The sequence below is a fragment of the Oncorhynchus masou genome, chromosome 32 (assembly GCF_036934945.1).
Source record: "Oncorhynchus masou masou isolate Uvic2021 chromosome 32, UVic_Omas_1.1, whole genome shotgun sequence".
Taxonomy (NCBI): domain Eukaryota; kingdom Metazoa; phylum Chordata; class Actinopteri; order Salmoniformes; family Salmonidae; genus Oncorhynchus; species Oncorhynchus masou.
This window is the reverse complement of record NC_088243.1, coordinates 26539652-26555376: the sequence shown is the minus strand read 5'-3', so window position 1 is coordinate 26555376 and position 15725 is coordinate 26539652. Positions and strand designations below refer to the sequence as shown.

The 15725-nt window shown below is 41.0% G+C and overlaps 1 protein-coding gene and 1 pseudogene across 12 annotated transcripts in view; both read left to right on the top strand.

The window, feature by feature from the left end:
* The window catches only part of LOC135525800 (hypoxia-inducible factor 1-alpha-like), a 40247-nt gene that overhangs the window by 13642 nt on the left and 10880 nt on the right, over nucleotides 1-15725 (top strand). For 7 of the 12 annotated variants that reach the window (XM_064953682.1, XM_064953681.1, XM_064953674.1 and 4 more), the window contains one exon: nucleotides 7783-7943. In XM_064953682.1, coding sequence (XP_064809754.1) covers nucleotides 7783-7943 — 161 coding nt within the window. The remainder of the gene's footprint in view (nucleotides 1-7782; nucleotides 7944-15725) is intronic. The other 5 variants (XM_064953676.1, XM_064953673.1, XM_064953675.1 and 2 more) reach the window with 1 other exon arrangement.
* Nucleotides 2396-7750, top strand: LOC135525802 (glyoxalase domain-containing protein 4-like; annotated as a pseudogene).

The window sequence follows — 15725 nt, the reverse complement described above, 5'->3', positions numbered from 1 at the left end:
TAGGCTATGAAAAATGTTGCTTATGCATCGCGGATGAATTCATCGGTGGTGGTGTTTCTTAACCTCTCTAGGGTATGTGGGATGCTAGCGTCCCACCTGGCCAACATCCAGTGAGATTGCAGAGCGCCAAATTCAAGTACAGAAATACTCATTATAAAAATTCAGAAAAGATACAACTATTTTACATTGGTTTAAAGATTAACTTCTTGTGAATTCAACCACGGTGTCTGATTTAAAAAATGCTTTACGGCAAAAGCATACCTTACAAAAATTTGAGAACATAGCCCAGCAGACAAATCATTACAAACAGTAACCAGCCAAGTAGAAGAGTTACACATGTCAGAAATAGAGATATAGAGAAATTAATCAGTTACCTTTGATGATCTTCTTATGTTTGCACTCAGAAGATATTCATTTATTCCATAAATGTTCCTTTTGTTCGATAAAGTCTCTCTTTATATCCGAAAACCTCCGTTTTGTTTGCGTGTTTTCTTCAGTAAATCCACAGGCTCAAATGCAGTCACAACAGGCAGACAAAAAAATCTAAATTGTATCCGTAAAGGTCATAGAAACATGTCAAATGAAGTTTATATTCAATCTTCCGGTTGTTTTTAGCCTAAATAATCGATAATAGTTCAACCGGACATTAACGTCGTCAATATAAAAGGTAAACAAGAAAGGCACTCTCTCTCGCGCGCATGAAAAAGCTCTGTGACACGGCAGGGTCCACTCATTCAGACTGCTCTTATTCCCTCATTTTTCAGAATACAAGCCTGAAACAATTTCTAAAGACTGTTGACATCTAGTGGAATGCAATTTGAGTCCTAAGTCAATGGATACTGTAATGGCATTGAATAGAAAACTACAAAAACAACAAAAAATCCTACTTCCTGAATGGATTTTTCTCAGGTTTTCACCTTCCAAATCAGTTCTGTTATACTCACAGACATTATTTTAACATTTTTTTAAACTTTAGTGTTTTTTATCCAAATCTACTAATTATACACATGTCCTATCTTCTGGGCCTGAGTAGAAGGCAGTTTAATTTTGGCATGCTTTTCATCAAAAATTCCAAATGCTGCCCCCTACCCTAGAGAAGTTAAAGAACTTCTTTGCGATAGTGTCCCACCTCGTCAACGTCCAGTGAAAAATACAAAAATCGTAATATTAAACATTCATGAGCAAACAAGTGTCTTACATCGTTTAAAAGCATAACTTGTTAATCCAACCACGTTGTCAAATTTCAAAAAGGCTTTACGGCGAAAGCATACCATGTGCCTATCTGAGGACGGCACCCCACACACAAAAGCATTAAACATTTTCCAAACCAGCAGAGGTGTCACAAAAGTCAGAAATAGCGATAAAATAAATCACTTACCTTTGAAGATCTTCCTCTGTTTGCAACCCCAAGGGTCCCAGCTACACAACAAATTTGTCTTGCTGCTTTTTGCTCTATGTTGCTCTGTCTGTATGCTACGTCTTGCTTGTCCTATGTTGCTATGTCTTGCTTGTTCTATGTTGCTATTGTCTATATTGTAATTGTTTTTAATAACCTGCCCAGGGACTGCGGTTGAAAATTAGCCGGCTGGCTAAAACCGGCACTTTTACTGAAACGTTGATTAATGTGCACTGGCCCTGTAAAAATAAAAATAAACTCAACTCAAATGGTTGTTTTACATTTAACATTTACATTTAAGTCATTTAGCAGACGCTCTTATCCAGAGCGACTTACAAATTGGTGAATTCACCTTCTGACATCCAGTGGAACAGCCACTTTACAATAGTGCATCTAAATCATTTAAGGGGGGGTGAGAAGGATTACTTTATCCTATCCTAGGTATTCCTTGAAGAGGTGGGGTTTCAGGTGTCTCCGGAAGGTGGTGATTGACTCCGCTGTCCTGGCGTCGTGAGGGAGTTTGTTCCACCATTGGGGGGCCAGAGCAGTGAACAGTTTTGACTGGGCTGAGCGGGAACTGTACTTCCTCAGTGGTAGGGAGGCGAGCAGGCCAGAGGTGGATGAACGCAGTGCCCTTGTTTGGGTGTAGGGCCTGATCAGAGCCTGGAGGTACTGCGGTGCCGTTCCCCTCACAGCTCCGTAGGCAAGCACCATGGTCTTGTAGCGGATGCGAGCCTCAACTGGAAGCCAGTGGAGAGAGCGGAGGAGCGGGGTGACGTGAGAGAACTTGGGAAGGTTGAACACCAGACGGGCTGCGGCGTTCTGGATGAGTTGTAGGGGTTTAATGGCACAGGCAGGGAGCCCAGCCAACAGCGAGTTGCAGTAATCCAGACGGGAGATGACAAGTGCCTGGATTAGGACCTGCGCCGCTTCCTGTGTGAGGCAGGGTCGTATTCTGCGGATGTTGTAGAGCATGAACCTACAGGAACGGGCCACCGCCTTGATGTTAGTTGAGAACGACAGGGTGTTGTCCAGGATCACGCCAAGGTTCTTAGCGCTCTGGGAGGAGTTTGTTTAGTCTGTTTAGGATCCGCGTTTGATTCAGTAATCCACTCGTTCAACGTGTATACAAAGGAATCCCAAAAGTTACCAATGAACTTCATCCAGCCAAGTCAAACAATGTTTCGAATCAATCCTCAGGTACCCTAATATGTAAATAAATGATATAATTTGAGATGGAATGTATTATGTTCAATGCCGGAGATAAATAACGAGGTGCGCGCAAAATGAGAGCCACCTTGAAAAACTACAATTTCTAAGTAATTTTTCAAAAAACAAGCCTGTAACCCTTTCTAAAGACTGTTGACATCTAGGAACTGCAATCTGGGAGGTATTCCTTTGAATCTCTCAAAAACAAGCATTTGGATGAGCTGTGAACTCAAAAAAGAAAAAAAAAGAAAAATGGGTGGAGTTACCTCTGGTTTTTGCCTGCCATACCAGTTCTGTTATACTCATATACATTATTTTATCAGTTTTAGAAACGTCAGAGTGTTTTCTATCCAATACTACCAATTATATGCATATCCTAGCTTCTGGGCCTGAGTAACAGGTAGTTTACTTTGGGCACGTCATTCATCTGAATTTACGAATACTGCCCCCATCCCTAAAAAGTTAAAGAAAAGTGCCTTGTTGAGCATGGTGTACTTCTTAAAGACATGTTTATTCAAGTTATGCCGCTTTTTCTCTCCGCCAACAAGGGTAATGATTTTGAATGTACCGCCGTTTATTCCCAATGAGTTATTGGAGCTTGAGTTATTGCTGTTTGGGAAGTTTGCAAGTTCTATTAAGATTGTCCCGTTGGGTTGCAAACACCCAGCTCTGAAACAGGTTATATCGTTTCGGTGACAAGTGTTTGTTTTTGGACTTTGTAGGTATCGTTTAATGTTGAGTGTGACTACAAACTGTATATGGCTTATGCTATTACAGGTAGTCAACAGTGTTTTGAAATTGGGGATGTTGGCCATAAGCGACATGCTTGCCCGAAAAGGGAGAAGGCGGAGGGAGGGACGCAGGTGATCCTCGTAACGCCTGGCCAGGGAGAGGTGGGCCGACAGTGGTAGTGGCCACAAGCACCTGTTGCAGAGGAACAAGTTGTCCACGTTGAGGGTACTGAGTTGCAGCTTGTACCAGAGGGGAACATAGCGTCTGTTATGCAGCAGAAAAATATTGTTGGTGGAAGTAAGGACAGATTTGGGGAGCCATTTTCCCAGACTGGTGAGATGCCCGGTACGAGTGATGGGGTGCGAGTGGGGAGTGTTGAGAGGGATGTGGCTGAGGGGAGTCAGTGGTATGTAGCCTCAGTTGAGGAGGATCAGGAGAAGGATATCTTGATATGATAGCAACTGGTGATGACTAAATTTACAATTTAGAGAAGGTAAATGGGTTCCTGTATCAGACTTTTGGGAAATCTGTCAAATTGGCAGATTTCTTTGATGTTGATAAGTTTGTAAGGTCAGCTGTGGTGTTACAGAAGATGTGGTGTTCAAATCAAATTTATTTATAAAGTCCTTCTTACATCAGCTGTTATCTCAGTGCCTTACAGAAACCCAGCCTAAAACCCCAAACAACAAGCAATGCAGGTGTAGAAGTACAGTGGCTAGGAAAAACTCCCTAGAATGGCCAGAACCTAGGAAGAAACCTAAAGAGGAACCAGGCTATGAGGGGTGGCCAGTCCTCTTCTGGCTGTGCCGGGTGGAGATTATAACGGAACATGGCCAAGATGTTCAAATGTTCGTAGATGACCAGCAGGGTGAAATAATAATAATAATAATCACAGTGGTTGTTGAGGGTGCAGGAGAAATACTCCAGATATAATAGACTGACTCTAGCCCCTGACACAAACTACTGCAGCATAAATACTGGAGGCTGAGACAGGAGGGGTCGTGAGACACTGGCCCCATCCGACGATACCCCCGGACAGGGCCAAACAGGAAGGATATAACCCCACCCACTTTGCCAAAGCACAGCCCACACACCACTAGAGGGTTTTCTTCATCCACCAACTTACCATCCTGAGACACGGCACTACCCAAGGGGGAGCGCCAACCCGGACAGGAAGATCACGTCAGTGACTCAACCCACTCAAGTGATGCACCCCTCCTAGGGACGGCATGGAAGAGTACCAGTAAGCCAGTGACTCAGCCCCTGTAATAGGGTTAGAGGCAGAGAATCCCATGGAAGAGAGAGGAACCAGCGAGACTGCAAGGGCGGTTCGTTGCTCCAGTGCCTTTCCATTCACCTTCACACTCCTGGGCCAGACGACACTCAATCATAGGACCAACTGAAGAGATGAGTCTTCAATAAAGACTTAAAGGTTGAGTGTGAAGATCAGTTGAGTGTGAAGAAGCGTTTCCGCTTGGAAATTTGTTACTGCTGTTACGGCAGTAGAAGGTAATGGGAAACCTTACCACGTTAAGAGAGAATTAAAACAATGACAATGATCATGCCTCAGGGTGTTTTTGTTTTTCTGTCTTGTTTCTTCTGTTTATCCTTTCTCTTTTCTATATGGCAATCAATTGCAAGGATCCTTAATCAACGTAGACAAACTGAGCGTTATATATATATATATTAGTATGTAGCAAACTCACTTGGCTCATAGTGGCTTTGAGGCGAGCCTTGCATTTTAGTTTTCAAAGTGGGAGACAGAAGCAAAACAGCCGCCTTTCAAAGAGATATGCTCGGCATGAAGATTGTGCTTCACAAAGAGTTTGAAGAAGGATGTAAGGCAACTTGTAAGGGCCCTAATGATGGAAAATGGAGCAAGACAATAGTCGGCTTGGGGCCAGAGGATGATGACATCGTGACTGAACTCATCTACAATTAGGGAGTGGGAGAATATCGCCAAGGTAATGACTTCCTCGGTTTGACTTTGCAGTCTTGCCAGGCTGTCAGCAATGCTAAGCGTCTTGGTTGGCCCCTCACTGAGGTTTGAAAGGGCCTCTATTTGGCTGAGGCCCCAGGAGGTTATTGCTTCTACCTGGTGGACAAAGAAACAGCCTCCCAATGATCCTGTACAGAAGGTGTGTCTGGCAGGGTCTGACTAGCAGAAATCAACACAATACACTGCTGCTCCTCCCTTCTGGGGATGAAGGTGAACAGGGGAAATGAGAAGACTGTGCTGATGGGATTCACAGACACTCACTGTAAACTAGAGCTTCACAACATTGTTGGGACAGTAGATCATGGGACAGCCTTCAGGCGGATAGCATTCTCCTGTCCACATGAGCAGTTGGCAGATCTTGAAGCCTTGATGACAAAGGGAAACCATGAAATCCTTACTATCTTAGTTAGCCTGGACACCCCTGGGAAGACTACAGTAGGTCATTTGGGCTGATTCAGATGCCGGTGAGATCTGCTTTGTTGTTTGAGTGTTTATTGTGTTGTGGGTTCCCAGACACAATAAAGGTTCTTTAAATCTCTCTGTTTTCGCGAATTCGTCTTTTGACCAATCAGATCAGCTCTGAAAAGATCTGATGTTAATGGTCAAAAGATCAATTAGGGGAACAAATATCAAAATTGTGCTGCCTATGTTTATTTTTTTAATCGAGGCAAGTCAGTTAAGAACAAATTCTTACTTTCAATGACAGCCTAGGAACAGTGGGTTAACTGCCTGTTCAGGGGCAGAACGACAGATTTGTACCTTGTCAGGTCGGGGATATGAACTTGCAACCTTTCGGGTTACTAGTCCAACGCTCTAACCACTAGGCTACCCTGCCGCCCCTATGTGAACAGAGTGTTTCTGTGTATGTTGCAATACCCTCTCCTTTCTTTTTCCTCATAGGGTTTTCATGTCAAATAACAATGTATTCAAAGTGCCTACTATTATATTCTAACTATAGAATTATAATAATAATTAGTGTTTTGATCTAAATCGCAAGTCAAATTGCAATTGCAAGATTTGATTAAAAATAAGGCTCCAATTTTTTGGGGACAATATCCTGCAGAACTATGTGACAATGTAGAATTGCAGCAATTGATGACATTATTTGAAAACAAATGTAAAAAAAAAAAAAAAAAATTAGATGGCCGAAATACCCATTTAATCATTTAGAAATGTATGTGTTGCCAACCTTAATTGGCCACAAAATCAGCATTTTGCAATTGCCGTCTCAGAGCTTGAAACAAATTGAATACCTGTGGTTTGATTTGAATTGGGCAGTCCATAAGCGCAGACGTAGGATATCATGGATCTGGAAGGATTCTGTATGGATGAATAGTCTTAAGGTGAGGTGCTGTATTAAAAACAGATGTCAATTTTGACTCCTGACTTTTCTTGAGAAAATGTTTTATTACTTGTTAAACAATCTCTTTCTCTAAGCAACTGTAAAATAATATGATTTCCACATTTTTTGAGCATGCAGTATTTTATTTAACTTGGCAAGTCAGTTAAGAAGAAATTCTTATTTACAATGATGGCGTACCCTGGCCAAACCCGGATGACACTTGGCAAATTAATTGCCAGCAGCATACCACCCTGCATCCCACTGCTGGCTTGCTTCTGAAGCAAAGCAGGGTTGGTCCTAGTTGGTACCTGGATGGGAGACCAGATGCTGTTGGAAGTGGTGTTGGAGGGCCAGTAGGAGGCACTCTTTCCTCTGGTCTAAAAATATTCCAATTCCCCAGGGACGTGATTGGGGATATTGCCCTGTGTAGGGTGCCATCTTTCGGGTTGGGACGTTAAACGGGTGTCCTGACTCTCTGAGGTCATTAAAGATCCCATGGCACTTATCGTAAGAGTAGGGGTGTTAACCCCGGTGTCCTGGCTAAATTCCCAATCTGGCCCTCAACCCATCATGGCCACCTAATCATCCCCAGCTTACAATTGGCTCATTCATCGACCTCCTCTCCCCTGTAACTATTCCCCAGGTCATTACTGTAAATGAGAATGTGTTCTCAGTCAACTTACCTGGTAAAATAATGGTTAAAATTATTTATTTTATACAGTAATTTTTGCTCATCTCTATCAAGGGTATCAATAATTGGGCGCTTTTTGACTGCGTTTAGACAGGCAGCCCAATTCTTCTTTTTATTATTCACTAATTTGTCTTTTGACCAATCAGATCAGCTCTGAAAAATATCTGATGTGATTGGTCAAAAGACCAATTAGTGGAACAAATATCAGAATTGGGCTGCCTATGTGAACGGAACCTTTTAGTGTTCCTGTGTATGTTGCAGTACCCTGCCACACAAGCATGTGTGTTGGCTAGTAATCATATATCCTGCTTTATTCATGTACCCATGTCTGCCACACGGTCCCTTCTGCTACCTCCCTCTCTCTTATTCTCTTTCTCATCCCCTCACCCCTTTCTCTCGCTCTCTTTTTCCAGAAGATAAGGCAGTAGAGAAGGAGCAGGAGGAGAGTGAGATGGACTCCCAGCTGAATGGCTCCTATCTGAAGGCTCTGGAGGGCTTCCTCATGGTGCTGTCTAAAGACGGGGACATGATCTATCTCTCTGAAAATGTCAACAAGTGCTTGGGTCTGGCACAGGTAGGTCTGGGGTCCCGTTAGAGATAGAACTGACTAGGATAGATCGATAAAGAATGCCCCAAAAATTGAAAGACTTGAGTAAAAGACGGATATGAAGTATATTGAAAGCAGGTGCTTCCACACGGATTGTTTGTGAGTTAATTAAGCAGTTAATCTGTTGCGTCGCGCAATCCCGGATCCGGGATTCTATTTATAGCCTCAAGCTCATTAGCATAACGCAACGTTAACTATTCATGAAAATCGCAAATGAAATGAAATAAATATATTTGCTCTCAAGCTTAGACTTTTGTTAATTGATGTGGATGTTGATCCCCACTTGGGAACTTTCCCTAACACCCTCAGCTGGAATGTGGCGCATGGAACGCAAAAATATTCTTAAAAATATTTAACCTCCACACATTAACAAGTCCAATAGCTTAAATGAAAGATGAACACCTTGTTTATCTACCCAGCAAGTCAGATTTCTAAAATGTTTTACGGCGAAAACATAGCACATATTTATGTCAAACCACCACCAAAGACACAGCTAATTTGCATAGCCAAGTTGAACAAAATATGCAATCAACAAACGCAGGATTAAAAGAGAAATAAATCACTAACCTTTTGAAATCTTCATCAGATGACAGTAATATAACATGTTACACAGTACATTTATGTTTTTTTCAATAATATGCTATATATATCCATAAATCTCTGTTTACAATTACGCATTGTTCAAAAAATGCTACTCAAATGTCCGGAGAAATGACGATAGCTCCGGCAGATAACGTCAGATAACAAGCAATACACATCATAAACTTTAACTAAATATGCATGTTCTACATATATATAGAAAGATACACTTCTTCTAAATGCAATCACTGTGTTACATTTATTTTTAACGTTACAGAATTCGTTCACTAGGCTATAATATGAGTCGGCGCTCAGAAATTAGCATGATGGCTCCTCTATCTTGGAGTCCACAGAAACCCAAATTTAACACACAAATATTCCCTTACCTTTGCTGTTCTTCCATCAGAAGACCTGGAAGGAATTATACTCACCAAAAACATCGTTTAGTTGTGAAGTCTGTGTCTTTCGGTTATCAAACACGGCATATTTCGGTTGAAATGCAGCCAAAAGTCAAGCGGATGCGCACCAAAACGTCGAATTTACATATTATATGTCGACTAAACTTGTCAAACTATGTTCATAATGTTTAGCATGTTATAAAGGTGCACAACAATTCTCAGGACGAACTGTTCGTCTCAGGACAAACAGAAACACACGCGTCGTTTAATTAGTCTAGGAAAAGAGTGAACATCGGCGGAGAGCGCGCATGAATGTGACCTTTTTTTTCGCGTGACCGAAAGGTTTTGGGCGGCCAAAACTCTCGTGAGCGCGCTATTCTCACAATGAGAAGCCCCATTGAAAGCAGACATCATGCTGAAGACATAGAAACTGTTCCTAGGTCTGTAGGCGCTTGGGAAGGGTGGGGGTGATGACGTCAAAGTTGGGCCAACTTTTATGATGACAAGAGAGAGTTTGGGAGAATGACTGCCCTGAGAGTTCTGCTTTACATACAGACATAATTTCAACGGTTTTAGAAACTTTAGAGTTTTCTATTCAATAATATATTTTATATGCAGATATTAGCAATTTTTGAAAGATTTTTTTTCTGTTTAATATGGGCACGCAATTACTCCAAAGGGGGCAGCAGACAGCCCTATCCTTAACAGGTCCTGAAGGGGCTGCAGGTTCCCAACTAGGAACACCCCCCCCCCCCCCCTTCAGCCCAAACGGTGGCGCAGGGAAAGCAAAAATATTCTTAAAAATATTTAACTTCCACACATTAACAAGTCCAATAGCTTAAATGAAAGATAAACACCTTGTTCATCTACCCAGCATGTCAGAATTTTAAAATGATTTACAGCAAAAACAGCACATATTTATGTTAAACCACCACTAGGAAAGCATACAATATGTAGCCACATTGCTATGCAAAATAGCACAATCACAAACGCAGGATTAAAAGAAAAATAGTTCACTAACCTTTTGAAAATCTTCATCAGATGACAGTAATAGCACATGTTACACAGTACATTTATGTTTTTTTCAATAATATGCAATTTATATCCATAAATCTCCGTTTACATTGAGCCATGTTCAAAAAATGCAGCAGAAATATCCGGAGAAATTATAAATAGCTCCGGCAGCTAACGCCAGATAACAGCAATAAACATCATAAACTTTGACTAAATATACATGTTCTACATATATTTAGAAAGATACACTTCTTCTTAATGCAAACGCTGTGTTATATTTATTTTTAACGTTACAGAATTCGTTCACTATTCAATAATCTGAGACGGCGCTCAGGCATTAGCATTATTTCTCTACAATGTTGGATTCGACAAAAATACAATTTTATAACATAAATATTCCCTTACCTTTGATGGTCTTCGACAAGAATGTCGTGGAAGGAGTTATACTTACCTAATATAACGTTTGGTTGCTGTTGGTGTGTCTTTGTATTAGCAAATGCTAACATCTTCAGGTGAATTACCTGGACTTCTGATCACGAAAATTGCGCATCAAAACTTCAAATTTACATATTATATGTCGACTAAACTGGTCAAACTAAGTGCAGAATCAAGCTTTAGAATGTTTTTAACGTACAAAACAATTGGCGATTAAATCAAACATAACGAACTCTCCTCAAGCAAGCCGGAAAAAAAAGACCCTTTTCACAGAGCCCGCACCTGAAAACTCGTGACACCTCAGTATTTTGCCCGCCAAGCAGTCAAAGCTCGTGCTATTTTCTCCGTTCCACGTCTCATTGAAAGACGAGAGCGCGCTGAAGAAATAGAAACTGTTCCCAGATCCGTAGCTGGTTGGGAAGGGTGGGGGCGATGACGTCAAAGTTGGAGCAACTTTCTTAGGAGAGAGGGAGAGTTTGGAAGAATGGCTGCCCTGTGAGTTCTGCTTTACATACAGACATAATTTGAACGGTTTTAGAAGCTTTAGAGTGTTTTCTATTCAATAATAATTTTTATATGCATATATTAGCAATTTTTGACATTTTTGTTTTTAGTTTACTTTGGGCACACAATTCATCCAAAGGGGGCAGTATTGTCCCGAGCCTTAACAGGTTTTAAGGATTCACATGTGAGGCCATGTACTAAACAACCAAACAACCAAATGTCAAGACTAATGCCTGGTTTATAGAATGAGTGTGTTTGTAAATTCAATCTGAAGTGCCAAAGTGTGCTCAGTGTGTGCTCTGGGCGTTCGTAAACTGAAACTCAGAGCATTGTCAGTTATGTAAATTCAGAGCGTTTTGCTCTCGGAGCGTTCAGAGAGCACACTGGATGGTCCCTCTGGCCGAGGAGTAGGGTTGATCTGAGCATTCTGACCTAACCGCAGTCAAGCACCCAAGCTAACGTTGGCTAGCTTGCTAGCTACTTCCATACACAAATGAGGGAACTGCTTTCTCTGACCATTTTACTTGCTCTAGCAGAGCTGGTTAGGCTGTCTTTTATGTTATCCAGAGCGTTGCTGACTGCTGCTGGCAACAATTTAATTACGCTTTTTTCTTACGCTTTTATTCCTCAACGTTTAATGACACCGGCCATATTCAACGGGTGTTTAGCGTTCATAAATTCGGCAGTTATTCTGCGCTCTGGCACAGTCAGACGAGTGCTCTGAAATCAGAGTAGATAGCCAGAGCGAATTTACCAGCTACGTCTATCAACAGTTATCACAGTGACATGATGAAAATTGAAATAGTTACTTTCATAGTGGAGTCTTTGGTTTAGACTAGAGGTCGACCGATTATGATTTTTCAACGCTGATACTGATTTATTGGAGGACCAAAAAAGCCAATACCAATTTAATCGGGCCATTTATTTATAGATATATATATTTGTAATAATGACAATTACAACAATACTGAATGAACACTGAACACTTCTATTTTAAGTTAATATAATACATCAATTTAGTCTCAAATAAATAATGAAACGTTCAATTTGGTTTAAATAATGCAAAAACACAGTGTTTGAGAAGAAAGTAAAAGTGCAATATGTGCCATGTAAAAAAGTTAACATTTAACTTCTTGCGTCGAGCAATCCCGGATCCGGGATCCTATTTATAGCCTCAAGCTCATTAGCATAACGCAACGTTAACTATTCATGAAAATCGCAAATGAAATTAAATAAATATAGCTAGCATAGCTATAAGCCTAGAATTCAGCCAGCAACATTTTCACAAAAACAAGAAAATCATTCAAATAAAATAATTTACCTTTGAAGAATTTCAGATGTTTTCAATGAGGAGACTCTCAGTTAGATAGCAAATGTTCAGTTTTTCCAAAAAATATTATTTGTGTAGGACAAATCGCTCCGTTTTGTTCACGTTTGGCTATGAAAAAAACCTGTATCCAGTTATAGCCTCAAGCTCATTAGCTTAACGTAACATTAACTATTTATGAAAATCGCAAATGAAATGAAATGAATGTGCTAGCTCTCAAGCTTAGCCTTTTCTTAACAACACTGTCATCTCAGATTTTCAAAATATGCTTTTGAACCATAGCAAAACAAGCATTTGTGTAAGAGTATTGATAGCTAGTGTAGCATTTAGCGGGCAACATTGGCACAAAAACCAGAAAAGGATTCAAATAAAATCATTTACCTTTGAAGAACTTCGGATGTTTTCAATGAGGTGACTCTCAGTTACATAGCAAATGTTCAGTTTTTCCTGAAAGATTCTTTGTGTAATACAAAACGGAGCGATTTCTCCATCACGTTTGGGTACCAAAAACATCAGAAAATTCAGTCATCAAAACGGCGAACTGTTTTCCAAATTAACTCCATGATATCGACTGAAACACGGCAAACACTGTTTAGAATCAATCCTCAAGGTGTTTTTCACATATCTCTTCATTGATATATCGTTCGTGAATGTCTACTTTCTCCGGTGAATCGCTTGGAAAAAGACGTGCAGTTGAAGATGACGCACCAATTTCGACGGAGGACACCGGGCGGACACCTGGCAAATGTAGTCTCTTATGGTCAATCTTCCAATGATATGCCTACAAATACGTCACAATGCTGCAGACACCTTGGGGAAACGATAGATCGGGCAGGCTCATTCCTTGCGCATTCACAGCCATATAAGGAGACAATGAAAAACAGAGCCTTAAAAATCCTGCTCATTTCCTGTTTGAAGTTTCATCTTGGTTTCGCCTGTAGCATCAGTTCTGGGGCACACACAGACAATATCTTTGCAGTTTTGGAAACGTCAGAGTGTTCTCTTTCCAAAGCTGTCAATTATATGCATAGTCGAGCATCTTTTTGTGACAAAATATTGCGCTTAAAACGGGCACGTTTTTTATCCAATAATGAAATAGCGCCCCCATATATGTAAGAGGTTAACAGGCACCACATTGATTATATGCAATTCAGGACAAGCTAGTTACACTAGTAATATCATCAACCATGTGTAGTTAACTAGTGATTATGTGAAGATTGTTTTTTACAAGATAAATTTAATGCTAGCTAGCAACTTACCTTTTGATGCTACACTTGCATAACAGATGGTCAGCCTGCCACACAATCTCCTCGTGGATTGCAGTGTAATCGGCGTCCAAAAAGGCCGATTACCGATTGTTATGAAAACTTGAAATTGGCCCTAATTAATCGGCCATGGCAATTTAATCGTTCGACCTCTAGTTTAGACATGTGGAGTCTTTTGGTTTAGGACTTGTGAGGCGTCTGTTTCTCAAACTAGACACTGATGTTCTTGTCCTCTTGCTCAGTTGTACACCCGTGCCTCCCACTCCTCTTTCTATTCTGGTTAGAGCCAGTTTGCGCTGTTCTGTGAAGGGAGTAGTACACAGCGTTGTACGAGATCTTTCTCGCATGGAAGAGACTTCGTTTCTCAGAACAAGAATAGACGACGAGTTTCAGAAGAAAGGTCTTTGTTTCTGGCCATTTTGAGCCTGTAATCAAACCCACAAATGCTGATGTTCCAGATACTCAACTAGTCTGAAGAAGGTCAGTTTATTGCTGCTTTAATCAGCACATCAGTTTTCAGCTGTTCTTACATAATTGCAAAAGGGTTTTCTAATGATCAATTAGCCTTTTTTAAATTATAAACTTGGATTAGCGAACATAGCGTGCCATTGGAACACAGGAGTTATGATTGCTGATAATCGGTCTCTGTACACCTATGTAGATATTCCATAAAACATTGTCCGTTTCCAGCTACAATAGTCATTTACAACATTAACAATGTGTTCACTGTATTTCTGATAAATGTGATGTTATTTTAATGGGGGGGGGGGGAATCATTTCTAAGTGACCCCAAACTTTTTAACGGTAGTGTATATATTATATACTGTATAGGATTAGTGTTCCCAAACGGCCATATCTCCATGTTACTGCACATGTTTATGAAAGACAGAGAGACCACTTGTGATAATTAACTATATAGCATGTTCCTGAACACCTGTGCTACCTGTCCCAGACCTGCTGTTTTCAACTTTCTAGAGACAGCAGGAGCGGTAGAGATACTCTTAATGATCGGCTATGAAAAGCCAACTGACATTTACTACTGAGGTGCTGACTTGTTGCACCCTCGACAACTACTGTGATTATTATTATTTGACCATGCTGGTCATTTATGAACATTTGAACATCTTGGCCATGTTTTGTTATAATCTCCACCCGGCACAGCCAGAAGAGGACTGGCCACTCCTCATAGCCTGGTTCCTCTCTAGGTTTTGTTCTAGGTTTTGTCCTTTCTAGGGAGTTTTTCCTAGCCACGGTGCTTCTACACCTGCATTGTTTGCTGTTTGGGGTTTTAGGCTGGGTTTCTGTACAGCACTTTGAGATATCAGCTGATGTAAGAAGGGCTAAAAAATAAATTTGATTTGATTTAATCCCAACTCATGACGTTACTACCCTGCATGAATCTGCAGGTAGCAAACCAGCCAGGTTCAATGTTAGCTAGCTATAACTAGCAATGCAATTTCACCTTTATTTAACCAGGTAGGCTAATTGAGAACAAGTTCTCATTTACAACTGCAACCTGGCCAAGATAAAGCAAAGCAGGACAACACAACCAACAACACAGAGTTACACATGGAATAAATAAACATACAGTCAATAATACAATAGAAAAAGTCTATATGCAGTGTGTGCAAATGAGGTAGGATAAGGGAGGTAGGCAATAAATAGGCCATAGTGGCGAAATAATTACCATCTAGCAATTGAACACTGGAGTGATAGATGTGCAAGTAGAGATACTGGGGTGCAAAGGAGCAAAATAAATAACAGTATGGGGATGAGGTAGTTGGATGGGCTATTTAAGTGCAGTCATCTGTGAGCTTCTCTGACAGCTGGTGCTTAAAGTTAGTGAGGGAGATATGAGTCTCCAGCTTCAGTGATTTTTGCAGTTTGTTCCAGTCATTGACAGCAGAGAAATGGAAGGAAAGGCGGCCAAATGAATAATTGGTTTTGGGGGTGACCAGTGAAATATACCTGCTGGAGCGTGTGCTGCTATGGTTACCAGTGAGCTGAGATAAGGTGGTGCTTTACCTAGCAAAGACTTATAGATGACCTGGAGCCAGTGGGTATGGCGACAAATATGAAGCGAGGGCCAGCCAACGAGAGCATACAGGTCGCAGTGGTGGGTAGTGTATATGGGGTGTTGGTGACAAAACGGATGGCACCGTGATAGACTGCATCCAATTTGCTGAGTAGTGTGTTGGAGGCTATTTTTTAAATGACATCGCCGAAG